This window comes from Opisthocomus hoazin, chromosome 22 (genome assembly GCF_030867145.1).
Source record: "Opisthocomus hoazin isolate bOpiHoa1 chromosome 22, bOpiHoa1.hap1, whole genome shotgun sequence".
Taxonomy (NCBI): domain Eukaryota; kingdom Metazoa; phylum Chordata; class Aves; order Opisthocomiformes; family Opisthocomidae; genus Opisthocomus; species Opisthocomus hoazin.
This window is the reverse complement of record NC_134435.1, coordinates 10,187,356-10,210,587: the sequence shown is the minus strand read 5'-3', so window position 1 is coordinate 10,210,587 and position 23,232 is coordinate 10,187,356. Positions and strand designations below refer to the sequence as shown.

At 63.2% G+C, this 23,232-nt stretch overlaps 1 protein-coding gene across 3 annotated transcripts; it reads right to left on the bottom strand.

Annotated features, from left to right (window-relative positions):
• Positions 1-807: 807 nt before the first annotated feature.
• FGFR4 (fibroblast growth factor receptor 4) lies at positions 808-22,730 on the bottom strand. 3 transcript variants are annotated; one of them, XM_075441723.1, is made up of 21 exons: positions 22,667-22,730; positions 22,459-22,562; positions 22,275-22,370; positions 20,679-20,829; positions 18,849-19,088; positions 5,739-6,008; positions 5,543-5,632; positions 5,219-5,385; positions 5,003-5,126; positions 4,536-4,726; positions 4,279-4,417; positions 4,001-4,194; positions 3,616-3,761; positions 3,240-3,361; positions 3,029-3,139; positions 2,716-2,906; positions 2,191-2,313; positions 2,037-2,107; positions 1,631-1,768; positions 1,450-1,555; positions 808-1,373 (listed from the first exon to the last, which is right to left on the bottom strand). In XM_075441723.1, exons 1-21 carry the CDS (start codon positions 22,725-22,727, stop codon positions 1,227-1,229), a joined length of 2,982 nt encoding a protein of 993 aa, XP_075297838.1. In that variant the 5' UTR covers positions 22,728-22,730; the 3' UTR covers positions 808-1,226. The 3 variants fall into 3 exon arrangements, with proteins under 3 accessions (XP_075297838.1, XP_075297835.1, XP_075297837.1); XM_075441720.1 differs by lacking the exons at positions 18,849-19,088; positions 20,679-20,829; positions 22,275-22,370; positions 22,459-22,562; positions 22,667-22,730 and adding exons at positions 6,897-7,002; positions 7,715-7,816; XM_075441722.1 differs by lacking the exons at positions 5,739-6,008; positions 18,849-19,088; positions 20,679-20,829; ... (1 more) ...; positions 22,459-22,562; positions 22,667-22,730 and adding exons at positions 6,897-7,002; positions 7,715-7,880.
• Between the last annotated feature and the right edge of the window lie 502 nt (positions 22,731-23,232).

Below are 23,232 nucleotides of genomic sequence, written 5' to 3'. Positions count from 1 at the left end.
CAAACCGCATTCCTTGAGAGCCCAGACCCCGGCACCATCGCAGCAGCAGGCAGGGCCAAGGGGTCCCCTTTCCCACTGCCCCACGTCCTGCCCCACATCGCCTGCCAGCCCCCCTCCCCTCATGCCAGTCTGGGGCAGCCGGAGAGGCAGCTTCCAGGCTGGGGGGCTGCACATGCAGCTGGGAGCTGGAGGAGGAAACCAGATCCGCAGGCTAACGGCCGGTAAAGCCTGGCCCTAGCTGAAACCCTAGACCCAGGGAGCGGGCTGGCAGGAGGGGGCGAGACAGCTGCAGCCCCCCTACCCACGCTCCCGGCAGAGCCGGGCACGGAGGGGCAAGGGGGGGCAAAGCAGGCACCGCAGAGCAGGGTCTGGAGCTTCTGCTCCCAGGGGTGTGGGGGCTCCAGGGAGGCAGCGCCCAGCCCGTAACTCACGTTTATCCAGAGACCCACGGCCAGCCCACGCCGGGGGGGTACGGGGGGTCCCCAGCGCGCAGGGCCGGGCCCCAGAGCGCTTTCCCAGCCTGGGAGCCCGTGGCAGTTGGGGGATCGGTTTCAGGGCGATGCTGGTAGCGGAGTTCACGGTGGCTTAGCGCAGCAGCGGCTAATGGGGAACAGATGCGAGGGCGCTTTGTGCCGGAGCGGGCCTGGAGGCGCGGGAGCGGGGACATTGCTTCCTGCACCTGTGGCACTGCCTCCGCGTCCCCCGGGACCGCTCGCAGCCCCCCGTGCTGGCTGAGGCGAGGAGGCAGCGCCCAACCCGCCTTCCCGGCTCGGACAGGCCCTTCGCTCCCCAGAAACTGTGGCGGGCTCTATTCCAAAAAAAATAATTTATCAGGTCGATATTTCACGTACATAAATATTCATCTCTATGGCTATGTACAGAGGCAGCAGGAGCCCGGCGGGCAGCGGGGTGATCGCCCAGGGATGCTTCCACCGAAGCGCTGGCCAAAGCCCGGCTCCCTGGGCGATGCTGCGGGCATCCCGGCGGTGCCGGCCCCGGAGAGGCTCCGGCTCCCGCTGCCCTGCAACGCCAGGCAGGTCTCAGCCACGACTGAAGGCTCGGTGCCAAAACAGAGCCCGGAGAGAGGGGCACCCTGCCCCGGCGCTGCGACTCGGGGTCCTGCCCACCCACCACTCTCATCGGGCAAAACAGGGAGCCTGCCGGCACCCGGCCCCGCTCCCCGCGAGACCGGAGGCAGCCTCGGCATCACCCTTCCCTGCCCGCCATTAAGTCCTCACACCGGGGTAGGAGAAGAGGCGAGGAGCCAGTGGCAGCGGGTCGTGGGTGAAGACGGAGTCATCGGAGGAGCAGGAGCTGGCGGTGTCCTCGCAGGAGGGCGAGTACTGCTCGAAGGGCATGGAGAGGTCCAGGTACTGCCGGGAGAGACGGCGACATCAGCGCTGGCACCGTCAGCGCCCACGCTGCCCGCCAGACCCCCCCCTTGCTCACCTCCTCCGAAACAGCTGCCAGGATCTTGTCCAGCCCCTCCACCAGCTGCTTGAAGGTGGGACGCTGCGAGGGCACGGCGTGCCAGCACTCCCGCATCAGCATGTACCTGGGGGGAAGGGACGAGGGGCGTTAGCGGGGTCTCGCCATGCCCCCTGCCCGCCCTTGCGCGACCACCACTCACAGCTCGTGGGTGCAGTTGGACGGCCGGTCCATGCGGTGCCCCTCCTTCAGCAGCTTGAAGAGCTCCTCGACAGGGATGCCGGGGTAGGGGGACCCCCCCAGCGTGAAGATCTCCCACATCAGGATCCCGAAGGACCACCTGGGACGACGCGCAGCAACGCGGGGTCAGCCGCGTCCCAGGACCCTCCCTGGGCGGCACGGTGGGAGCGGGGATGGCAGAGGGGGGTATCACCCTTGGGGAAGGTGGGCCCCGCCGCTGCCGTCCCCACGCCATACCCCTCCCCCTGTCCCGCTCATGGGGACCCTCCACTGCGTGCGTGACCCCGCGGCACTGCCTCGCCCCGCGCTGACGGCATCCGCACCCCACACCCGACAGCACCCTCAGCCCCAGCGTCCCCGGCACTCACACATCGCTCTGGTGGGTGTAGACGCGGTCGAACAGGGCCTCGGGCGCCATCCACTTCACCGGCAGGCGACCCTGGGGGAGAAAGCCCCCTGCTCAGCCCGGGCCGGGGGTCCCCATAACCCCCCCCCAGCCCCTCTCCCAGGCCCCCCACTCACGTTGCTGGTTTTCTTGTAGTAGTCGATGTCGTGGACGTCCCTGGCCAAGCCGAAGTCAGCGATCTTCATCACGCTCTCCGCCGTGACCAGCACGTTGCGGGCAGCCAGGTCACGGTGGATGCACTGCCGGGGGTGGGGGGGGAGCATCACCCGCAGGGGGTGAGACGAGGGCTCCAGCTCCGCGTGTCCCCCTCCCCACGCCCGGAGGCACCGCTCCCCCCGGCACCGCCAGTCCCCCGGCACCCCTGCGGTGGTGGGGCCGCCCCCCCCAGCCTGGCTGCAGTGATGGGCACAGCGAGGGGGGACACCCAGGAGGTGGGTCAGGCTTCAAGCCCCCCATTTCTGGGGAGATACCACCCTGAGATGTGGCCGCCAGGTTCTGGACAGCCCGGGGCAAGGGGCTGGGCTCCCTCCCCATGGGGGACAGCAAGTTCACCAGGGACACGCAGCCCCTCCCTCACTGCCGTGCCCCCCCCCCACGCCGTGCTGAGCGCGGGCAGCCCACGCGGGCTGTGCCAGCCCTACCCGTTTGGACTCCAGGTACTCCATGCCACGGGCCACCTGGTAGACGCAGGAGACCAGGTCCTTGAAGGAGAGCTGCTCCTCGGGCATCGCCGCGACGTCAAAAGCGTAGTCAGGTGTCGGGGGGCGGCGGGCGCGGAGGTACTCGCGCAGGTTGCCCTTCGCAGCGAACTCCACAATCACGTACAGCGGCCCTGGGAAGGGCGTCCGCTCCGCTCAGACCCTGCCCTGTCCCACCCCAGCGTCCCTCCCGACACTGTCCCCAGCAGCCCCGGCTCCCGCCCCCTGCCCGGGCCCTGCCCGCACAGCCCCTCACCGTCCTGCGTGCACACTCCCAGGAGGTTGATGATGTTCTTGTGCTTGTCCATGAGCTTCATCATCTCCATCTCGGATATGAGGTCAGCCAGGTCCTTGTCGGTGGCGTTGTCTGGGGAGGGAGGGCCGTGTCACCGCGCCAGCCACGGCGGCACCGCAACCTGGTGCTGATGCCACCTCTGTGCCCGGGACACTGGCAGGGGAGCCGTTACCTTTCAGCATTTTGACAGCCACGGTGACAGCTCTGTCCGGCTGGTCCCTGTCGATGCCGTAAGCCTCTGCCCGCACCACCTGGCCAAAGCAGCCTTCCCCCAGGGGCTTGCCCAGCACCAGCCTGGCAGGGACGGGCAGAACTGTCAGGGACCGCAGAGACAGCCCCACTCCCCGCCACCGCACGAGGGGCAGGGCCGGCGTGGCTGCCCCTCTCCAGCCCGAGCCGAGCCCCCGCGCCCCGGGGTACGGGGGTGCTCCGGTGCCTGGTGATGGCTGGAGACCTCCCCCTCCGTCACCCGTGTGCTGCTGTCCCCAGGGGGGCTGGGGAGAGCAGCCCCCAGCCCCAGACCTGCCCCGCGTTGCCCCGCACCGTACTTGTCTCGGGGGAACTCCCACTTGGCGTCGAGGGGCAGGTCCAGCTCCACGACCCCAGCCAGCATCGGGGCGCAGCTGGAGGAGAGACGAGTGACGCGCATCAGGGACGTGCTGGACTTCCCGGAGGAGCTGGAGTCCAGGGAGAACTGCAGAGAGAGCCCAAGGGACCTCAGCCATCCCGCCCAGCGCTCCGGGGTCAGAGACCCAACGGTGCTGCAGAGAGACCCTCGCTGGGAGCGACGGGGCGAGGGAGCTGCAGGAGGCAGCGGGGAGGGCAGCCGCAGGCTGGCAGCAGGGTACGGTGTGCCAGGTGCAGGTGGCACTCGTGGAGCCAGTCACTCACCCAGGTCCCCCCACACCCGCACCACTCCAGCTCGGCACCCACCTGTCGGATGAGCGGGAATTTGGAGAGCTTGTGGACCGCCATGGGCTCCAGGGGCTGCTTGCTCGACTGAGTCTGCATCCGGCACAGCACCACGATGATGACGGCCATGGCCACGGCCAGCGAGCCCGAGGTGTAGATGATGATGTCCGTGTACTTGGCCTCGGGGGCTTCGGCTTCCCGCACCAGCTCCTCTTCTGGAGGGAACGAATGAGCCGGCCTAAGCCATGATCCCTGCGTGCTGGGGGTCCAAGCTCCCACCTCAGGACCCCCACCCTTACCCGGCAGCACAGTGAGCCAGGCAGACTGGTAGGAGAGGCCGATGGAGTTCCCCGCCAGGCAGGTGTACTCGCCAGCATCCTCCATGGAGACGTTGCGCAGGTACAGCACCTCCACCTCGGAGCTGTTGATGTCTGCAGTCTGCCAGGGAGGGGGATAGGTGGTCGGCATCCTTCCTCCTCCTTGAGGGGCTCCGTGCACCCCCCTTCACCACTTTGGGGTGGGCGTCTGGAATACGGGCGCTTCCAGCCCTTGTTACCTTGAGCACTTGCACGTAGGGGACACCGTCGGGACCGTAGCTGCTGCCGTTCACCTCAATGTGCTTCAGCCACTGGATGTGGGGCTGGGCATCACTGTAGACCTTGCAGAAGAACTCCACGTCGCTGCCCACCAGGGCCGTCGTGTTGGCGGGCAGCCCAGCCTGCAAGATGGGCCTGTGCGGGGACCTCTCTGCGCAGAGGAGAGCGGAGCTGTGTCACCGACACGGCAGCCCAGAGCAGGGGCTCCTTTCTTTTCCCTCCCCACCCACCGTGAAGCCACGGCGAGCCCTTCCCCAGAGCTACAGCACAACCCAGGCCCGGCCTCCATCCCCGCATCCCTCGGGCGCAAGGGACACGTGGGCTGTGTCAGCAGAGAGAAGAAGAACGGGGGTTCCTCCGCTCGCTTCCCCGTGGCCCTGAGCCCTCTGCCAGGCGCTGGACCAGCGCCACGCCGAGGAGCCCTCACCCAGCACGTCCAGGAGGTAGCTGTAGCGGATGCTGCCGACTCTGTTCTCCACCAGGCAGGTGTAGTTGCCGCGGTCAGAGGGCACCACGCTCTCCATCACCAGGCTCCAGTGCTGGTGCCGGAGCTGCAGAGAGGGGGGGGTAAAGCGGTGAGGCGTGATGGGGGGCGGGGCAGACTCCGGGAGGGGAGGCTGCGGTGGGGGGCCCTAGCCCTTACCCGGATGCCCCCGATGCGGTGCTCCCCCCGGAACTCGCGCCCGTTCTTGAACCAGCGGATGCTGGGGCTGGGGCTGCCCGAGGCCGGGCAGCGGAACTTCACGGTGTTCCCGGCGGGGACCGCATAGAGCTTCTTGTCCATCCGGTGCGGGTGAGTCCAGTAGGGAGCTGGGGAGACGCGGGAGGTACAGCGGGAGGGGGCCAAGCGGCAGCGCAGAGGCTGTCGGGGCCGGTCCCAGCCGCTGGTGCTGTGGGCAGCGGGCAGCAGTGCCCCACGCTCCTGGACCCGCCCCGGCTCTCCTCTCCTGCCCGGGGTGGCACTGACCTCTCTGCACGTAGACAGGCTCCTCGTTTCGGTCTCCGTGGGGCCCGTCCCCATCGCTGTCTTCATCATCATCACCCGACGCCAGCGAGTCTGCAGAGGAAAACGGGTTGAGCGGGGCATCCCTGCCCGCAGGGCCGGGCGGGCAGCGGCTGCCTTGCTGCCCCGGCGGGGAGCTGGGCGCTGCCGGGGCTCCTACCCACGACGGAGATGGTGAAGTTGCGCAGGATCTCCCCAGTCCCCCGCGCCCGGCACACGTAGAGCCCCGAGTCCTCATAGGCAACCTCCGAGATCTCCAGCAGGCTCTGCCGGAGACGGACGCGACCCCCCGGCACGAGCGGCCGGGACTCCTTGTACCAGAGCACGCTGGCACCGCTCTGGTTGGCGTCACAGCACAGCTTCAACACGCTGCCGGGGTCCAGCAGGAGATGTTCCTCTTCCGACTCCAGCAGCGGGCTCTCAAACACCTCTGCAGAGACGCCGTGAGCGCCGGGCGCCTCGCTCACCCCTCCCTGACAGCGGGACCCTGCCACGCACCCACCTCGGTGCAGAGCACGCGGCACAGCACGGCCCAGTGCCCAGCTCTGCCGCCCCGCAGACGCGCAAGGGCCGGACTCTGCCCTGGGGTGCAGGGACGTGGCTTCCTCAGTGGCGTGTCCCCATCCAAGGCCACACATGCCACCGTCCTTCCGCAGGGGCCACTCCCAGCGGCACAGGGTGCCGCAGCCTGTCCTGCCTCACCGAACAAGGGCACCAAACCCTCCCGGCCACCCACCGTCGAACCTCCTTGTGCCCCAGGCGTGGCCGGGACCCTCAGCCCGGGCTGGCCCTGGTGATGCCCACGCTGGGCAGCAGTGCCCTGTGCGCACGGTGGGCAGAAACAACCCACCCCAGCCTGCCTGCCAGCGTGCCTGGGGACACGCGTGTGCGTCCCCAGCCCTCTGTGCGGACATCACAGGAGGGAGGATGGGGGGCAGCCGGGCCCCCGCTCCCCCGGGACACATCCTCCTCCTGTACCCACCACCGAGAGGCACGGACTGCCCGCCCTCGCCAGCGAGCCACGCGTGACCGCCACGGCCCGCGGCGTTCATGCCGTCCCGCACTGCCACGCCGTGCTGAGCCCCCCAGCAGCGCAGCGACCGCCCGTCCCGAGCCGCCCTGCTCCCTCCAGCCTCCTCACCCCCTCGCCGGGCGATGGAGACGCTGGTCCCCTGCGCCGCGCCCCGGCCGGACGCGAGCCCCCCAGCTCCTGCCAGCGCAGGGCGAGCACCCCGCACCCCCAGCCCCAGGGGCTCGCTGCCCAGCGGGGGGTTGGGGAAAGCTCTCAGGAAGTGGGACCCCCACCCCGCCGCCGTACCTGGCTCCATCGCCCTGCCCCGGGCCGCGGCCGCCAGCAGCAGCCCCACCAGGACCCGCACAGGGGGTCGCATCTTCCCGGCCCCTCGGGCGCGGCGGCTCCCACCCTGCGGGACGGGCAGGGCCGGGTGAGGCGGGTCCGGCTCGCTCCCACGCGCTGCCCCGGCCACGCAGGGACCCGACGGCACGGGGGGGGGTGGCCGGTCCCCGTGGGGGGGGCTGGGGCAGGGTGAGACCCCTTCCAGCCCCCCCCCCCAACAGCTCGGAGGGGACACGGGTGGGGGGACCCCGGTTGGGAGCAGGGACCTGACCCCTCCAGCCCAGCCGCAGCCTGGCCGGGGCGCTGGGAGCGGCTAACCGGGCACGGGGGGGGGGGGGGATCCCGGGGAGGGGGGGTCCCAGGGCTGGGGGGGGAGATATCCCGGTGTGGGGATCCCGGGGAGGGGGGGTGCTGGGGTGAGGGGGGATCCCGGGGTGTGCAGGATCCGGGGGCTGAGGGGGGGGATCCCGGGGTGTGGGGGATCCCGGGGCTGGAGGGGGGGGATCCCGGGGTGTGGGGGATCCCGGGGCTGGAGGGGGGGGATCCCGGGGTGTGGGGGATCCCGGGGAGGAGGGGGGGATCCCGGGGTGTGGGGGATCCCGGGGAGGAGGGGGGGGATCCCGGGGAGGGGGTGTGCTGGGGTGTGGGGCATCCCGGAGAGGGGGGATCCGGGGGCTGAGGGGGGGGATCCCGGGGTGTGGGGGATCCCGGGGTGTGGGGGATCCCGGGGCCGGAGGGGGATATCCCGGGGGCGGGGGGGTCGCGGGCGGCGGCATTACCGGCGGTGACGGGCTCCCTCGCCGGAGCCGCCCGGGCAGCGCGGGCAGGGCCCGGGCAAAGTCCGTTTGGGGGGGGCGGGGGGCGCGGGCGGGCTCAGCGGCGCGGCCCCATGGCGGGCGGGCTGGGGTCGGCTCCGGGCTGGGGTCGGCTCCGGGCTGGGCACGGGGCTCGGGGCTGCGCGCGGCCCCGCTCTGCCGCCGCGGCGGGGGCGCGCGCACTTTGTAGGGGCGCGCTCGGGTTACAGCGGCCCCGCCCGGGGGGGGGAGGGGGGACCGGACAGCGAGGGGCGGCCCCGGGACACCCCCCACCCCCCGGCGCGGCCCCGCGGGGGGGGGAACGCAACACCCTCGGCTGCTCCCCCCGCCGCCCGCGGGCAGACCCCGCGGGTTGGGCCCCCACGCCGGGAGCAGCACAGCCCGGGGGGGGGGGACGCACACCCCCTCTACCCCCTCTTTTCCCTCCCCCCCCCCCGGCACCCCGACTGCGGGGAGCAGCACCCCGGCCCCGGAGATGCCGAGGGCTCCACGGCAGCGGCCTCCCCGCCCCCCGCGGCGCTGGGTGCCCGGCAGCCCCGCTGGTTAATTGCGCTGCAATTAGTCGCGGCGTTATCGCTGCCGGGGCCATAAAGCGGCTGTGACCCTCATTAGGAGCCCGTAACGCAGCGTCGTAAAACCCGGCCAGGCTGCGAGCCCTAATCCGGCCCATAAACACTCAGCCTCCACTTTCCCCGCGCCGCTGCCCGCACCGCGGCGGGCAGAGCCAGCCGTACCCACGCAGGACCCCCACGGACCCCCGGCCTCAGCCCCTCCGAGCAGGCGCGCTCCCCACGCACGCCTTCCCCCCAGCGTCCCGCTGCCAGCGCGAGGGGACAGAAAGGACCCCCGGCACGCGGGCAGGATCTGGCCCCAGAGCCGCTCTCCCTGCCTGCGTCGCTGCCTGCCTTCCAGCCAGGCCTGCTGGGGCCGCGCTTGGCGCGGACCCTGAGGTGGCGTGAGTGGGGTGCGGCTGTCACTGTCACCCCCCACCCCGCAGGGCCAGGGCGCAGCCTCCTCCACGCCGCTCCGGTGCGCGGAACCAGCGACTTCCAGCACGACACACGGTCGCTGTGCGGGCTGGCTGGTGCGATGATCTCCCCCAGCGCCGTGCTCCCCATGCTGCCGGACCCCCGCCCTGGGGTGCTGGCCCTCCCCGGGGCGCAGGGGCGCAGTCCCCGGGGCCGGCAGCCCCCGGCAGCTGTTCATCCCTGCCAGCGCGTGAAGCGGACGAGAACATCGATTTCACGGAGCAGCAGCCGCCCCTGCAGAGCTCCCAGTGCGCCGGAAGCACAGAAAAATGTTGGGTTCAGCTCAATTCGAACCAAAACCAAATTAAAACCAGAGAGAAGGGGTCATTCCCAGCACCGGGAATGCTGGGGGGCAGCTGGGACTCAGGGGAGGCTGTGATGGGCATGGGAGACCCCCCCCCCCGTACCCCGGCCGGGTCCCCCATGCTGGGTACGGTGCCGGGTGGGAGCAGGGCAAGGGGGCCAGCGCTGGCACCTCGCCGCACGTCGCTCCGAGCATCGCTGCCAGGCCAGGGCGATGCCCGGTGTGGGCTGGGCACGGCGGGGCCATGCTGCGGGCGGCTGGGGGCCGGTCTCCCCCCTGCCACGGGGCAGCGCCGGGCCGGGGTCGGCCTTGCCTGGTTTGATTTATAACAGCAACTGATGGCAAACAAAAAGCCCTTCACAGCAGCACGGCCCCGCCGCCTGCCGCCCGCTGCCAGCGGCACGGCCGCAGCCTCGACAAGGGGGGATTGTGCCCGCGCCGGTGTCCCGCACGGGGTGCACCCCTGCGCCAGCACCCTCCTTTCCTGCCCCTGGCCCCCCCGGCCCCACGGGCTGCTCCCATCAGCCGTGGCACCGCAAGGGGCTTGTGTCCCCCCCAGCTGCCACGCTGCAGAGGGTGGGAGCTGAGACGCGGCACGGTGCCCGGGGAGGGAGCACGTTCCCAGGGCCCCACAGACAGGACAGTGAGGGCACAGGGACTCGCTCTGCCCCATGCCCAGCTGAGGAGGGGTGACCCCCCTGGCCGGGCCCTCGGCCTCGCTCACGCTTGGGGCCCTGCAGCAGCGAGCACGCACGAGGGGCTGGGCGGTGGGGCACCCCTGCCCCTTCCCCCCGGCAGTAAATCACCCCCGCTCCCCTCATGAAAGGCCCGTGTATGCGCTGCCGGCGCAGGGAGCCTGCCTGGTGCCAACAATATTGCTCTTGGAAGGCAGCCGGGGCTGCGGGAACACAGCCGCCTCTTGTGCCTGGCCCCCGCGCTCGCCGCCGCTCCCGCTGCGGTGGCACCTGCGGCCAGCGCCAGTGTGCGCGGCGCGGCGGCTCCCGGGGGGCCGGAGCCCGGGGGGCTCTTTCCTCCTGGAAGTTTCTCTTGGCCTCCCCTGAACGGCTGTTGTTCGGGGCGCAGGCTCCCCAGCTCCCTGTACCCCGCACGTGCACGGGGTCTGGGGGCTGAGGACGCGCAAGCTCATGCCACGCGCTGGGGCGACGCGGAACCCCCGGCGCTGAGGCAGCGGGCCAGCCCCGCAGCGCAGGGGTCCTGTGCCAGGGCTCCCAGCTCCGTCCCTCCCTGCTGGCCTCGACACGCGGCGGCTTCCAGCCCCAGCTACAACCCGCTGCCCTCGTGTCGGCAGGGATGGGCCGAGGCGGGCAGGGGCCGAGCCGGAGGGGCAGGCAGCCCACCCTAGGCCAGGCAGGACGCTCTGCGGGCGCTGGGTCCCGCGCCGGAGGCAAACAGCCAGGCTTGGGGCAGCGCTCCCCGCCAGCCCCCGGTCTCGCCTGCCCATCCTTATCTCTGCTGGGAGGGACCGACGGAGCAACCCGGCCCGGTTAAGGTTTAACCAGGCGCAACTCGGCAAACATGAACCTGCTGCTCCCGCGGGGGAGCCGAGAAGGTGGGGCCCGGCGCAGGGGCTGCGGGACAGGGACACCCGGGCCCCAGGCTTTGGCTAAGCCCCCAGCGCAGCATGGGAGCACCCACAGATTGGGGCAGTGAGGGTCAAGCTGGGAGCACACGGGGCTGGCAGCGCAGATCAGGCAGTGTCATGCCTCATCCCTGCTGCATCCCACTGTGCCAACCACGACGGGTAGCACCGGGGGAACGGGGTGCACGGGGCCAGGATAGGCGCTGCTCCCCTTGGGGTCACGGCCCACACCATGCGCTAGGCTGGACGCCATGGTGCCCACCCGGGGGCTGAGCAAGCAGGAGGTTTGCCCGGCAGCCCTGTCCCCCGTGGGGCATCCAGGGCTCCTCCCGGGAGCGGTGCGGCAGGAACGGGGCCACCCTGATGCTCCCAGCCCCTAACCTCAAGCAGGCGCCTGGCGCTGCCTCCACATCTGCACCCGATTTCCTTGCTGGAGCCAGCGGGGCCACGAGGGATGGCAGCGGCTGGGGCTGCGGCCGGGGCTCGCTCCCCCCGGCTGAGGGGGGGACCTGGGGTGCAGCCCCCCGTGCTGCCGGAGGAGCAGTCGGCTCCTCAGACGGGCAGGCTCCAACGAGCTGGCGGCAATACGGGCAGGGGACGGCGATGCTTCCGTGGGGGACGTGGCTGGCGGGTGGCTCCGTGCCCTGCGCTGTGCCTGCCAGCCCGGAAAGCGCTGGGACTGGGCCCGGCGCAGGCAGCCAGAGCCCCGGCCCGTCGAGGTGCCGCCCGCAGAGGCCCCGGCAGGGAGGAGCAGGACGGGGCAGCCATGGCCACTGCCAGGCAGGGGCACTGGGCCGGGAGCACACCAGCACCGGGGTGCAGCCTGGGCACAAGCTCCGTCCTCCGGCTCCACAGCCAGGTTCCAGCTCCGGGGGTGCCGGGGCTCCTCAGGAGCAGCCCACCAGCAGGACAGGCAGCCAGCAGAGCGGGTGCGTCCGTGATTCCGGCACCCACCTCATCCACGCTTGGAGCACGGGGATGGGGCTGGCCCGGCCATGGACACTGCAGCCCCCAGCACGGCTGGCAGTGCGACCTGGCTGTGGCTGCCCTGGCATGGCTGCTGCCAGCCATCCTGCTGCTGGGGAAGGGGACGTGCCATGGTCCCCTGCACCTGCCCTGGGGAGCACCGGCACCCACGGGACAGCCCTGCTGCGAGGAGGGGACGGGGACAGCGAGGGACAGGCTGGCAGCGGCAGGCACGCTGTGCCGGCAGAGCCTTGCACCACGGGAGGGGGGGGACAGCCTGTGGGCTGATGGCAGTGCCACCCTCAGCGCCAGCAGAAGGCCCTGCACTGCTCTGGGGACAGCGGTCCCCCACGCTCTGCCGCAGCCCTGCCCACAGAGGAGCAGGACAGCCGGTACGGGCACCCGAGCCCACCTCAGCGAGGGCGCTGCCCTTGAAGTGGCAGCAGCAGAGCACGCCCGCCATGATGCCACTGCTGTGCTGCCACGGCACTGCCAGGGAACAGCCCGGTGTCCTGTGGCCATCACGGATGTTTTCGGCACAAGCTGCACGACAGCTTGCAGAAGTGCCAGCAGCCTCCCAGCACAGACTGTCCCGTCTCCCCTGGTGACTGCGGCGTGCCCAAAGCCACGCTGACTTGCCAGCGTGGCACAGAGGAAGGCACTTACCAGCTTTGTCTGGACCTCAGGGTGCCGTGGGATGACAGCGGGACCTCGGGGAGGGCAGACGGGAACACAAGCCTCCTGCCCCTCCCAAATATTTCAAAGGTGTCTGCATCCTGTTCTTTGCTTTGAAGTATGGCAACATCCCAGGAAGGGCTCTAGCAGAGAGACAGCACCCAAAAGTAGTAATAAACACTCTATTTGGAGAGCTTCACCTTAGGGAAACAGCAGATACATAAACACTGTGTACAGGGGAAGGCAAAACTGTCAGTACACAGACAGGAGTGACACACCAGACTGGGCAGTGCTGGAAATGGATCCCTCTCGGTGTTGATGCACGGCACATCTAGGGGGCACCTGCCCTGGTACGGCAGGACGAGGGCTACGCAGCAGAGATCGGAGCTGGAGGCCGTCCAGGGCTACCAGGTGCACAACGTTTCCTCCAGTTCATCGCAGCTTTCTGCTCATTGATCAGCTCGCAAGGTTTAGAAGGATTCCCTCTGCAGCAGGAGGCTAAGGCCAGACCTCAGCAGCGGAGCAAGACTGGAAAACATTAGGAAGGCGAACCCAGACCAGCAGGAGCCTGTCCTAAGGGAAGACGGCAGATTCTGTGCAGGGTGAAGAAAAACAAAGCTCATGCACAGCCTGGAGAGGGGAAGGGAAGGCACTCGCTCCAAGCGCTGAGATTAGCGCCCAGCCCTCTCTCTCTCCTTGCTTAACCTGACCAGCGTGCACACCGGATTTTGGAAGTGCCTCTACAGCCCGGCTCTCAGACCCGCAAGGGCGTCAGCTGCTCCCCTGGCACGCAGGGCTGGGAGTCAAGGGCCCCCAAGTGCCCTCCAGCAGCTGCCAGGGCCACGCAACGGGAGGCAGCAGCTTGGCTCAGCCCACCCTGGCAGCGCAGCATGCCCGGGGCCGTCACCCGTGCTCCCGCCAGTCCCACAGAGCCCCACCGGCCAGGCAAGTCCTCAGAGGGGCCGCATCCCTGTCCTTCTGCCCCGCGGAAGAAAAACAGCGGGACGTTCGCCACAGACTAGCAAAGCCTCGGCCCCACGGAGGCACTGACGCTGGGACAAAGCCGCGGGGTGCCCGACTCGAAGCGCTGGCACTGAACACGAGGCCAGCCCAACGCACACGGCTCTTGCAGTGGGCTAGCAAAGAGCAGGCAATGCCTTAGCTTAAGGCAAAACGTCTAAAGAACTCGTCCAAAGCGCACAGCAGCCTCAGCAGCCTGCCCTTCCTTCCGGGGCCTTTTCTAACAGATCTAGGACATTAGCACCATGAAGAGACCATCAGTCTTCATTTCCAGGTTTGAAATACACAACATCCCTTTTCCAGGACAATACAAATGTGTAAGAACTTTGAAGAGAGGGGTTCGGCAAGTAGTGTTCCAACGAAGGGCTAATGAAGGCAGATTTCCAGAGGATTCATGTAGCTTTTTAGTCAGCTAACGATTTGACCAAGTTATACCATAGTTTTCTGCTGTATCCAGACTTATTCCCCCTTTTCCCTTAAAACCCTCCTTCCCCACATTGTTTTGGTGGCAGGAGGGAAAACGCTGCATTTCCATGCAGACCCCAACAGAATTAGAGACAAACTCGCCCTGCTCTACCTTCCTCTGCTGATTGCATTCAGATCTTGGAGACCTCCACCGCTGCCAAGTTTGGCTGAGATTGGTTTAAGTCACAGGGGGTAAAGACACACACGGTGAATGATCACGTACACCTGTTTCCATAGGAAACCAGGCTAAACAGTTACTTCCTTCCTCGTGGAAATCCTCAGAGCAGAGGGCTGAGCTGTGTGGAAGCCAGCAGCTCCCACCCCTCTTGCAGCCCTCCGCTCCCGCCAGCAGCAGTTTGCACACCAGAAGTTGTCACTACTTGTTAGACAGACCCAAACAACCCAGCTCAGGAACCAACGGCTGCAGCACTGCGACAGGCTCTGATGGCAATCAGTGGCTCACGGAATTCTGCACGCGAACCTGACCAGAGGAGGCATGGAAAGAGATGCCACGCTGGTTACTCCCTGCTTTAGGCCTGCACAAAGCCAGGCAACCTGCATCATGTCCCATCCATGCTGCACAAGCACTGCTCGCTACGGTCTAGGAGCTCTCCTCCAGCAAAAGCCGCCTCTGAGCGTGGAATGCTGGCCCTCCAAGCGCAGGAATCCACTCTTTGCTCTGGTGAGGGAGGAGGTGGCCGCTACCAGCCTGTTGCCAAACCCTCCTTATACCAGATACACACTTCGTCTCACACCGCACCCACCTTCACAGGAAGCAATAACACAATGAAAACTACTCTAAGGGAGTGAAGTATTTGCTGTCTAGCAAGTCTCTTCCAGCTGGATCCTTTTTCTGACAAATTCAGTCCCCGTTCTGCTCAACGGGTGCACACAGGAGGGCAGGGCTTTGCTTATCCAGAGGGATAATGAAACCATTGTGGGCTGGCAAAGGATGTGCATTCTTGGGCCACCAACAACTCCAAGAACAGTGCTGCAACTTGCTCTAGAAGTCTTGGCTGAAATAACTGTAGCCTCCTGGGGCAGTTGACTCTTCCCGGACATACTGCTGTGGCGGGAACGGTCCGACAACTGGCACTGCTCCTGGCATCCTGGACATCGAAGGGAGCGAGAGGAAGAGAAGGAAAATAAGTCAGAAGTGCTCTGAAATCTGCCAGCTGCAATCATGGCTCAGCAGGCACGGCTGTCAGTGGAGCAACAGCCTCCTGTAGCCAAGTCAACAACCTGCCAGAAAAGCTTCCAAGTGCATCCTTGCCCTCCGTGCGTGTGTGTAAACAGACACCTTTAGCATGGCAGAATCAGCTACTGCACAGCTCAAGGACTGTCAAAGAGCTTCCATTACAAAGCAAGTATCCTGGCTCTCCTCCGACTGCAGAAGCTGGCCTGGAACCAGACTGAACGGCTGAATGCAGAAGCAGCTTTCTGCAAGGGGGTTGTGTGGTTGCAAAAACTCGGACAACATCCATATCATTAAAGGGAACATTTATACGTGTGTGTTGGGAACATCCTCAATGTTACCGTTCTAGGACGGGATAGTCACTATTCACTAATCTGGTTATGCTGTTCAAGAGCTGAAACTTTCCTGGGTTGACAGCTGGAGCATGTGTCTTCCCATCAAGTACTCCAGGGAGCCAAATGACCACAGGGCTGTTATTCCACAGCTAGGCAACAAGAGATCCCAGTTTTTGTCCTGTCCTCTCTGGGAGACCTGGCTAGGAGTCTGTCCTCACTTCAGGCAGGGCTTCCTAATACCTCTCTCTCGTAAGATGCTCTCTAACCAACCCAGGCTCATTACTGAGCCTCTTTTAGCGAAGGCTTTGAAATTAGAGATCTGAACTTTGATGGTGTCCAGAACAAGAATTTTTGGTATTAATCATCTGGCAGCCTGAATTTTTCAGATTAATAATATATGCAGGGGATGACATTACTTAACTCACCAGCTGTGAGAGAGAGTTCAGGAATACAACCTGGGTTTCTGGAGCGTGCTGACTACACGCCAAATTTTACGACAAGAAACCCCAAGAGAGATTGGAACAGCAAGCAGATCTCCACTGAGCCAGTCTAATTAAATTCAAATCTCAGTTGTTAAAGAAACGGTGTTTAACATGTGTCAGGCTGGATGCGCTCACTGCAAAGGTCCACACGGAGCTGAACCACCAAGAACCAAAAGCAGCTGCAGGGCCCTCCGACTCCAGCAGCACCCCAGAGCTGGCTGCAGAGGGAGCCGCCGAAGCGAATCGCCTGCAGGACAAACACAGCGCGCTTGCACCACCCCTGTGGTTCTGCTTGGACGTCAGCTGGAAACACGCATTCAAAACTGCATTTTAAGTTATATTTACGCCATTGATTTGATCAGCGAGGCTGGAAACGCATTTAGACAAGAAAATGACTTACTGATTCTTGTGTTTGAAGCCACTGATGTGAGCTTGGTACTGCTCTATGGAGTTCAGCACGATGTTACACGTGCTGCAGGGGTACCCCTTCCCAGCTGAAACAGACATCAATGTTAGCACACACAGCTAGCCAACGACTTGGCGCCTGAGGTAGAAACAAGTGAGATAATCAATCATTTGATGTGTTAAACAACTGCTAAACAAAGACAAATAGCAAATCAATAGCCTGACCAGGCGGGGAGGTCACAGAATCCCACTACCCCACCATGTATCGGCCAGTCACTGTGGGGGAATCGCTAAGCCAGAAAAGCTTTCCTGGTCAGAACATGGGTTTGTCTATCTACAAAAACAAAGACACATTTCCTGTAATCATTTCACAATATCAGACATGGAAAAATCTCAGCATTAGGACACCAAACCTGATGTTATATCACCTTTGCAAATCCATTTCTCTCCCAAATTCCCACTTCTCCCGATCCGCACATCTCATATCAGAGAGTGAGGGAGATACTTAATGTATAAGCTTGTAGTCTTTCAATAAAAAAAGTAGCCAGAGGAGATCACACAATGTCCAATTCTATAATGCAGCTTTCTGCTAAGCCTTGCTGAGGTGCCAACTGAGAATATTAAGCTCTATCCTCAAGCAGTTTTGTTACAGTCACCGTATCAGTTAACTGCAAATAAAAAAAAAAAAAGTTTCCAACAATAGTTGTGGTAGCCAGATCAATGGTTGTGTGTAACATGACAACTCCAGCTGGAATGAAAGTTCGGGAGGTCACAGACACCAAACAGGCAGGCATGGCAGCACAGCTCAGCACAGGAGTCTCTAACAGGGGAAAATCCTGGAAATTGTCCTCGAGACACAGAGCGGTCTTCAATTTTGGCTCGCTGGGGAAGGGCTCTGCCTGGGAGTCTCGCAAAGAAAACATTTCCTTAAGGTGAAAGAGGAGACTCACCCCAGGGCTGCAGAGCAGTGTAATCACTGAGCAAGAAGCCCAACACACGACGTATCACACATTTCCCCACCTGGCTGCTGCACCTCAGAGAGATTTCGGACTCTAGCGGGCCATTCAGCTCTCAGAACAAAGCTGGACCTGGGCGGGAAAGGCCAGAGGAGCTGTTACAGCCCTCAGGTCTGCCTCCCTGCACGGTCACGGTCAAGCTCCAGGTCTCTCTGTTGCCAATCTGGCAAACAGGTGTGTGCATGAAGTTGTCCAAACTGGACTGCTGCACCCCAAACCCGTAGCTCCTAGAGGAACTTTAAGCAGACAAACACCTCGGTGTGGTGCTGTGAAGAACATGCATTCACCTGCTGCCAGGCAGATCCCAGCAGAGAGAAGCTTAGGGACAGGCATGGCTGCCAGCACACAGAGTGTGGCAGAGAGCAGGAGAAAACCTCCCCGACTGCAGCTCACCACATCCGAGCAGCCCTCAACTACAGTCCAGGCTCCGAAACCTCACCTGACCAGCTAAGCGCCACGGAGATGTGTCCGTAGGCACTCTGGTTCTGCTGGCACTTCACGGGGGACATCACTCACCCAGGCAAGGGCACTGCCCTCCCACCCAGCCTGCCTGGGCTGGGGCTCCTGCCACTGTCAGCGCCTGAGTCACACGAACGTGGAACCACTCACCAGGCCCCGCTAATTAGGTAAAGAGCAGATGGGTAACGCTAGATACCAAGCACCTTTTCCATCTCCCACATGACCACGCAATGTGGGAGAGGTATTACTTGGATAATTGAGCCTCATTTCTCACAAGTGGTACCAGTACCTAAAGGTGGCCTGCAAAGAATTAGAATAATTAATCTTCTGCTTGTGTGGGTTTTTACGACAGAGAAAGCCACCCTTGAAGAAGATATTAAGACGATTTGTCTGCTCATGATTTACCTCAAGCATCCAGCAGGTACTAGACTTCCTGGTCGAACAGAAGGCTGCTGGGAGGAACAAGGGAGTTTACTGTGAGCTCCTAACGCTTTCACTGGACTCCAAGGGCTTTCATCGCACACAAGTGCTCATAAGCAGCAGATCATAAGCCAAATGAGTTTAAACTCTGCCTGAAGTTCCTCCTTAATAGCTCTTTTTTTTTTTTCCCCACATTCCTGCTTGCTCCAGAGAGAGTTGCATTAGTTCGTCAGATGGAAGTGCCCACACAGAGGCAGAAAGGCATTCAGGGAGAAATCTCTCTGGCTTTCATGTGCTTTGAAGCAGCAGGTGCAGTTAAATGTATTTCTTCCATCTTTGGCTAGTCCCCTCTAAAGGCGTTTTTTAAGCATCAAATGCACTTTTATCTTTCCATTTTGGATGCAATCCACCTAGCTAGGAACAGTACTGGCCAAAATCCCTGGATTATCCGCAGAGAGAATAAAAAGGACACGTCCCTGATTAGACAACTTTGCAAAACACAACCCAAAGCTTGTCACGAGTAGCTACAGTCCAAAACCTCTCCTGCTGCCAGGGGGTCACAAAATCAACCACATCAGTCTTACGGTGTATAATTAAGATCCCTGTCACAACCAATTCTCCCCTGCTCCCTCCGCATGGGCTCTCTCGTCCAAAGACCTGTCAGACACATACCATCGCTCTCCCACCCTGCTCTGCAGCTATTTATCAGCCGGCTGCTGAGAACTCACCCATGAAGGACGATGCCGGTGCATCAGGGGTTCGGCCATAGTGTGCCATCAGCTTGTGTTTGGTCTCCTGCTTTCTGTGCTTCTTGCCTACGTAATGCTGTTTTGCCATAAGGGGGTTGTTGAAAGTGGCATGGCAGAGGCTACAGAACTTGTCTGGGTCGGTAATGTCCTTGTTCTCTTCGTTAGAAGACACGGTAGAGGTAGGGAGGGTAGCAGGATGTTTCTGTGCGGGCACCACTTCTGCAGGGTGAATCCAAACTCTTGGTCAGTCACAGAACTCAGAGGTAAAACACAGTCACTTTATCACCCCAAAACATGCACTAAAAAAACCAACCCACCACATCTAAAACCCAAACCTAGACAGAGAATGTAAGACATCTAGATAAATTCACGTTGCTCCTACCTCTTCCCTTAACACTGCAGAACTGCAATGCGTGTGGTAAGGCAAGTCACAGTGGGCCAGAAAAACTTTCAGGGTTAAAAAAACCACCCAACAGATTTGCATATTTCTCCTTAGTGGAGTTAACATAGCCATAGCCGTATTCAAGAAACACCGGACACGAAGGAGCTTCCACCTAATATCATCACCCAGGAGAAGAAAGAGGGAGGCAGCCAGAACGCGAGTACAAGTCTCGGTGCAGCAAAGGCAGGCGAGTTTCTGGAAACGCTTGATCCTGAACTGAAGTCATGACAAATCGTGCCTGAGAAATAGCACGAATGGGACTAGGTCCGATGGAGTGAATCCACACAGAGCAGCAGCTCTCCTGTCTGACGCAGCAACCCGCAGCCTCTCGTTACAGGGTACCACAGACCAGAGCGAGGAACCTTCTAAGCAGCAGAGAGCTCACACTGCAACAGAAGCTACGCACCAGACTGCTCGTGCGTGCATCCATTCCTTCCTAAAGGCTCTTCTCATACCCAAAAGCAAGGGCTTCAAAGAATAAAAATGTCCCATGGGCCACCCTGAGCCCCAAGGTGGCTTCGCTGTGCAGACAGAACCTAGCAAAGCCACAAAGACACTCCAGGACCGACAGTTTCTATCTAGAAAATCCCAGCTCAGAGCCAGCACAAGCTGCCATCCTCAGGCGCACTCAGAGGCTGCGTTTCCTCTTCGTCCTGACTGGCTACAGCACCCCAGGCTCTCGGCTGCTCCTACCCGCCCCGGACAGAGGGTCTCCCTCTCCTCCCACTGGGCCTTTCCACCTGCTAGCAAAGGGATGGGACACACAGGCAGCTGTGCCGTGTTCTGCCGGGACTGTATCCCACCAGCAGAGCCATCAACGGCAGGTGCCACGGGAATAGCACAAGGTCAGGACAAGCACAAGCTGATGCTTCCCAGCTACACCCTTCCAGCGCCCAGCTATCTGCAGCGCACAAGTCCCTGAGCCACGGAGGCTATAATCTTGAAATCAAGTAGCCCTCACGCATTTGTTCTATTGGAGTGTCACCAGTCATTTTGATCTCTGTAAGCTTTTAGCAAGCATCATATCCTGCGACAGATGTTTCCACAGCTTAACATCACGCTCCCTGAAGAGCGGCTCTCTCCCGGTCCTGGCACACAGGGATGGGTACAACGCTGCTGCAAGCTGTGTTTCTCCCAAACAAAGCCAAATAAAAAACCATTCAACTTTTAGCCGATGCCAGCCCACCAAGCAGGCTGCTGAGAAAAGCCGTGTCCCTGGAGGTGCACTGCTGGCTCACCCTGTTTCACCATAAAGAGTACACACATTGTCACAAGGGCTTACACTTGAGGTCCGATGACACCTCCAAACTTCTCTTCACCTTGAACAGCCCCTCAGCCCAACACAAAGGCGCCGCAGGCAGTCATACCTTCCACTTTGGGGGACTGCTGCTTCATGTTCTTGGCATGAGTCTTGCCCAAGTAGTGAGACGTTGCCACAGCTGGCGAGGAAAAGGTCATGTTGCAGATGGGACAACACTTGTTCCTGTCTTCCCCGCTGCTGCCTTCCTGCTTGCTGTCCTGTGCACACAGAATCACAGAGCGGCTGAGGCTGGGAGGGACCTCTGCAGGTCACCTCGTCCAACCTCCTTGTCACAAGCCGGAACAATAAGGCTTCGGGGTCTAAGAAAACAAGGTAACCAGAGAGATTTGGGTGTTCAGTTGAATAAGTGTGACTGAGTAGGACTTCCATGATGTGGCATCATCCTGTCCTTCACTGGAGAGTGTTCTTGCACCAGATTACTTTTTTTGATCTATTAGAGAACCTCTCCAGGCAGAGGGGCAGCCCTGGCCTGTAGGGGTTAAGGACAAGGTGAAGTTAGTGACTGCCAGAAGCAGAACAGGCAGCCTCTCAGTCTGCAAGGTGCGAACTGAGCAACAAAACCACCGTTATCAGCTGGGTCATCTGCAACATGATGCCAGTGGAGCAGGAGCAGGCAGCACCAGTCGTTTCTAAGCCTAACACTATGTGCAAAGGCATCCATCTTTATCCCTTACCCCCCCACACTGCAAATGCTGGATAGTGAGGGATTAAAGCTGAAGCAATCATAAAAGTAGAATCTGTTTCCCAAATAAGTCACGGGGCAGACAGATGGCTGAGTGGAACGCAGGGTCTTCACTGACCAACAGGCTCCAGCTACCGGCCAAGGAAAACTAAATAAGTAAAAAAAGGATTGCCCTTAAAGAGAATTCCAGCAGACGGTCAACCCAACGGGCTCTCTGTGACACTAAAGGTTACGGAATGATGTTCCTGACAACTTGTTGCTCCTATTCACTTTTCCTTGTCCCTTCAAGCAAGACTACCAATGAAAGGCAAGGTGTGTTTGTTTAAATGGGGAAGACAGAATCACAGAATCACACAGAATCACAGAATGGTAGGGGCTGGAAGGGACCTCTGTGGGTCATCCAGTCCAACCCCCTGCCGAAGCAGGGTCACCCAGAGCAGGCTGCACAGGACCATGTCCAGGCGGGTCTTGAATATCTCCAGAGAAGGAGACTCCACAGCCTCCCTGGGCAGCCTGTGCCAGGGCTCCGTCACCCTCAAAGGGAAGAAGTTCTTCTCATGTCCAACTGGAACTTCTTCTGCTTCAGTTTGTGCCCACTGCCCCTTGTCCTGTCACTGGGCACCACTGAAAGGAGTCTGGCCCCTTCCTCCTGACACCCACCCTGCAGATATTTATAAGCATTTCTAAGGTCCCCTCTCAGCCTTCTCTTCTTCAGGCTGAACAAGCCCAGCTCCCTCAGCCTTTCCTCGCAGGAGAGATGCTCCAGTCCCCTCATCAGACATAGCCACGGAGGCTGTTTAAAGGGGAAGGGCAGCAGGAACCGCGCTCGCCTAGACACGGCCTCGCAGCACACCCCGGCCGCTCTCACAACGTCCTTTCCGAGCGCATTTTCTCCATCCCCTCGTCCGGGTGCCCAGGCCCCGCTGGGAGGCCTGAGGGGCTCCACTCTCCCCCCCTCACCTGCTTCGCGTCCAGCCTCATCTTCTTCCCGTGGGCCAGCTCCTCTCCACCGTGGATGGACAGGTACCGCCGCACCTTGTTGGCGTGCTTCTTGCTCTGGGGAAAGCAGAGGGAGACGCGCCCGCCCGCGCCTCAGCCCCCGGCCCCGTGCCGGCGACGGGCCCCCCCCTCCCCGCTCCCCTACCTGGTAGTGGGCCAGCCTCTGCGACTCGGAGATGAGCAGCGCGCTGCACACCTTGCACTGGGCCTCGGTGAAGAGGTGCCCGTTCTCCCGGATCAGGCGGGCCACTGCGGGGAGGGACCGGGCCGTCAGGGGCCGCAGCAGGCCGGGCCGCGCCGCGCCTCACGGGGCCCAGCCGCCCGCCGCCCCCCCCCCCCCCCCGGCTCCTCACCTGCCTCCCTGCCCACCGGCGGCCCCGCGGCGTCCCCGTTGCTACCCGCCCCGTCCGCCATCGCCGCCGCCGCCAGCCCCGCCCCTCGCCGCCGCCCGCCGCTCTCGCGAGAGCCGCCCGCGCGCCCCGCTGCGCCTACCAACGGCGGGGAGGCCTCCCCGCGAGAGCGCCGCGCGGCCTCGCGGGGAGGCGGCGGCGGCCATGTCGGTTGCGGGCAGGGCGGCGGGGGGCCGCCGGCCCCGGGCTTTGTGGGCCTCTGAGCAGCACAGCGGTTGCTACGGGGGCAGAGTTTAGGGTAGGGGCGACTTTCGAGGCGCCGAGGCTTCTCACGAAGGGGGCTGGAGGCGTCCCCCACCGCGCTCGCCTCCTCCCCGGGGATCCGGCGTCCGCTGCCCCGCCCGGCACCGGGCTGAGAAAATGGCGACGGCGCCGCCACCTCCCGCCGCGCCTCAGGACGAAGCGTCGGGGCCCACCAGGCCTCTCGGCGCCGGTCCCGCCGCCCAGCCCGCCCGCGACATGGCGCCGCCCGCTTCACCGCCCCCCCACCCCCACCCCGGGGCCACGTG

Coding starts and splice junctions, on each gene's coding strand:
- FGFR4 (XM_075441723.1), bottom strand. CDS start 22,727: ATGGCGGACGGGGCGGGTAGCAACGGGGACGCCGCGGGGCCGCCGGTG. Junction 20,830..22,274: donor TGAGGCTGGACGCGAAGCAG/GTGAGGGGGGGA, acceptor CTGTGTGCACAG/GACAGCAAGCAGGAAGGCAG. Junction 2,314..2,715: donor AGTACCTGGAGTCCAAACGG/GTAGGGCTGGCA, acceptor CACCCCCGGCAG/TGCATCCACCGTGACCTGGC.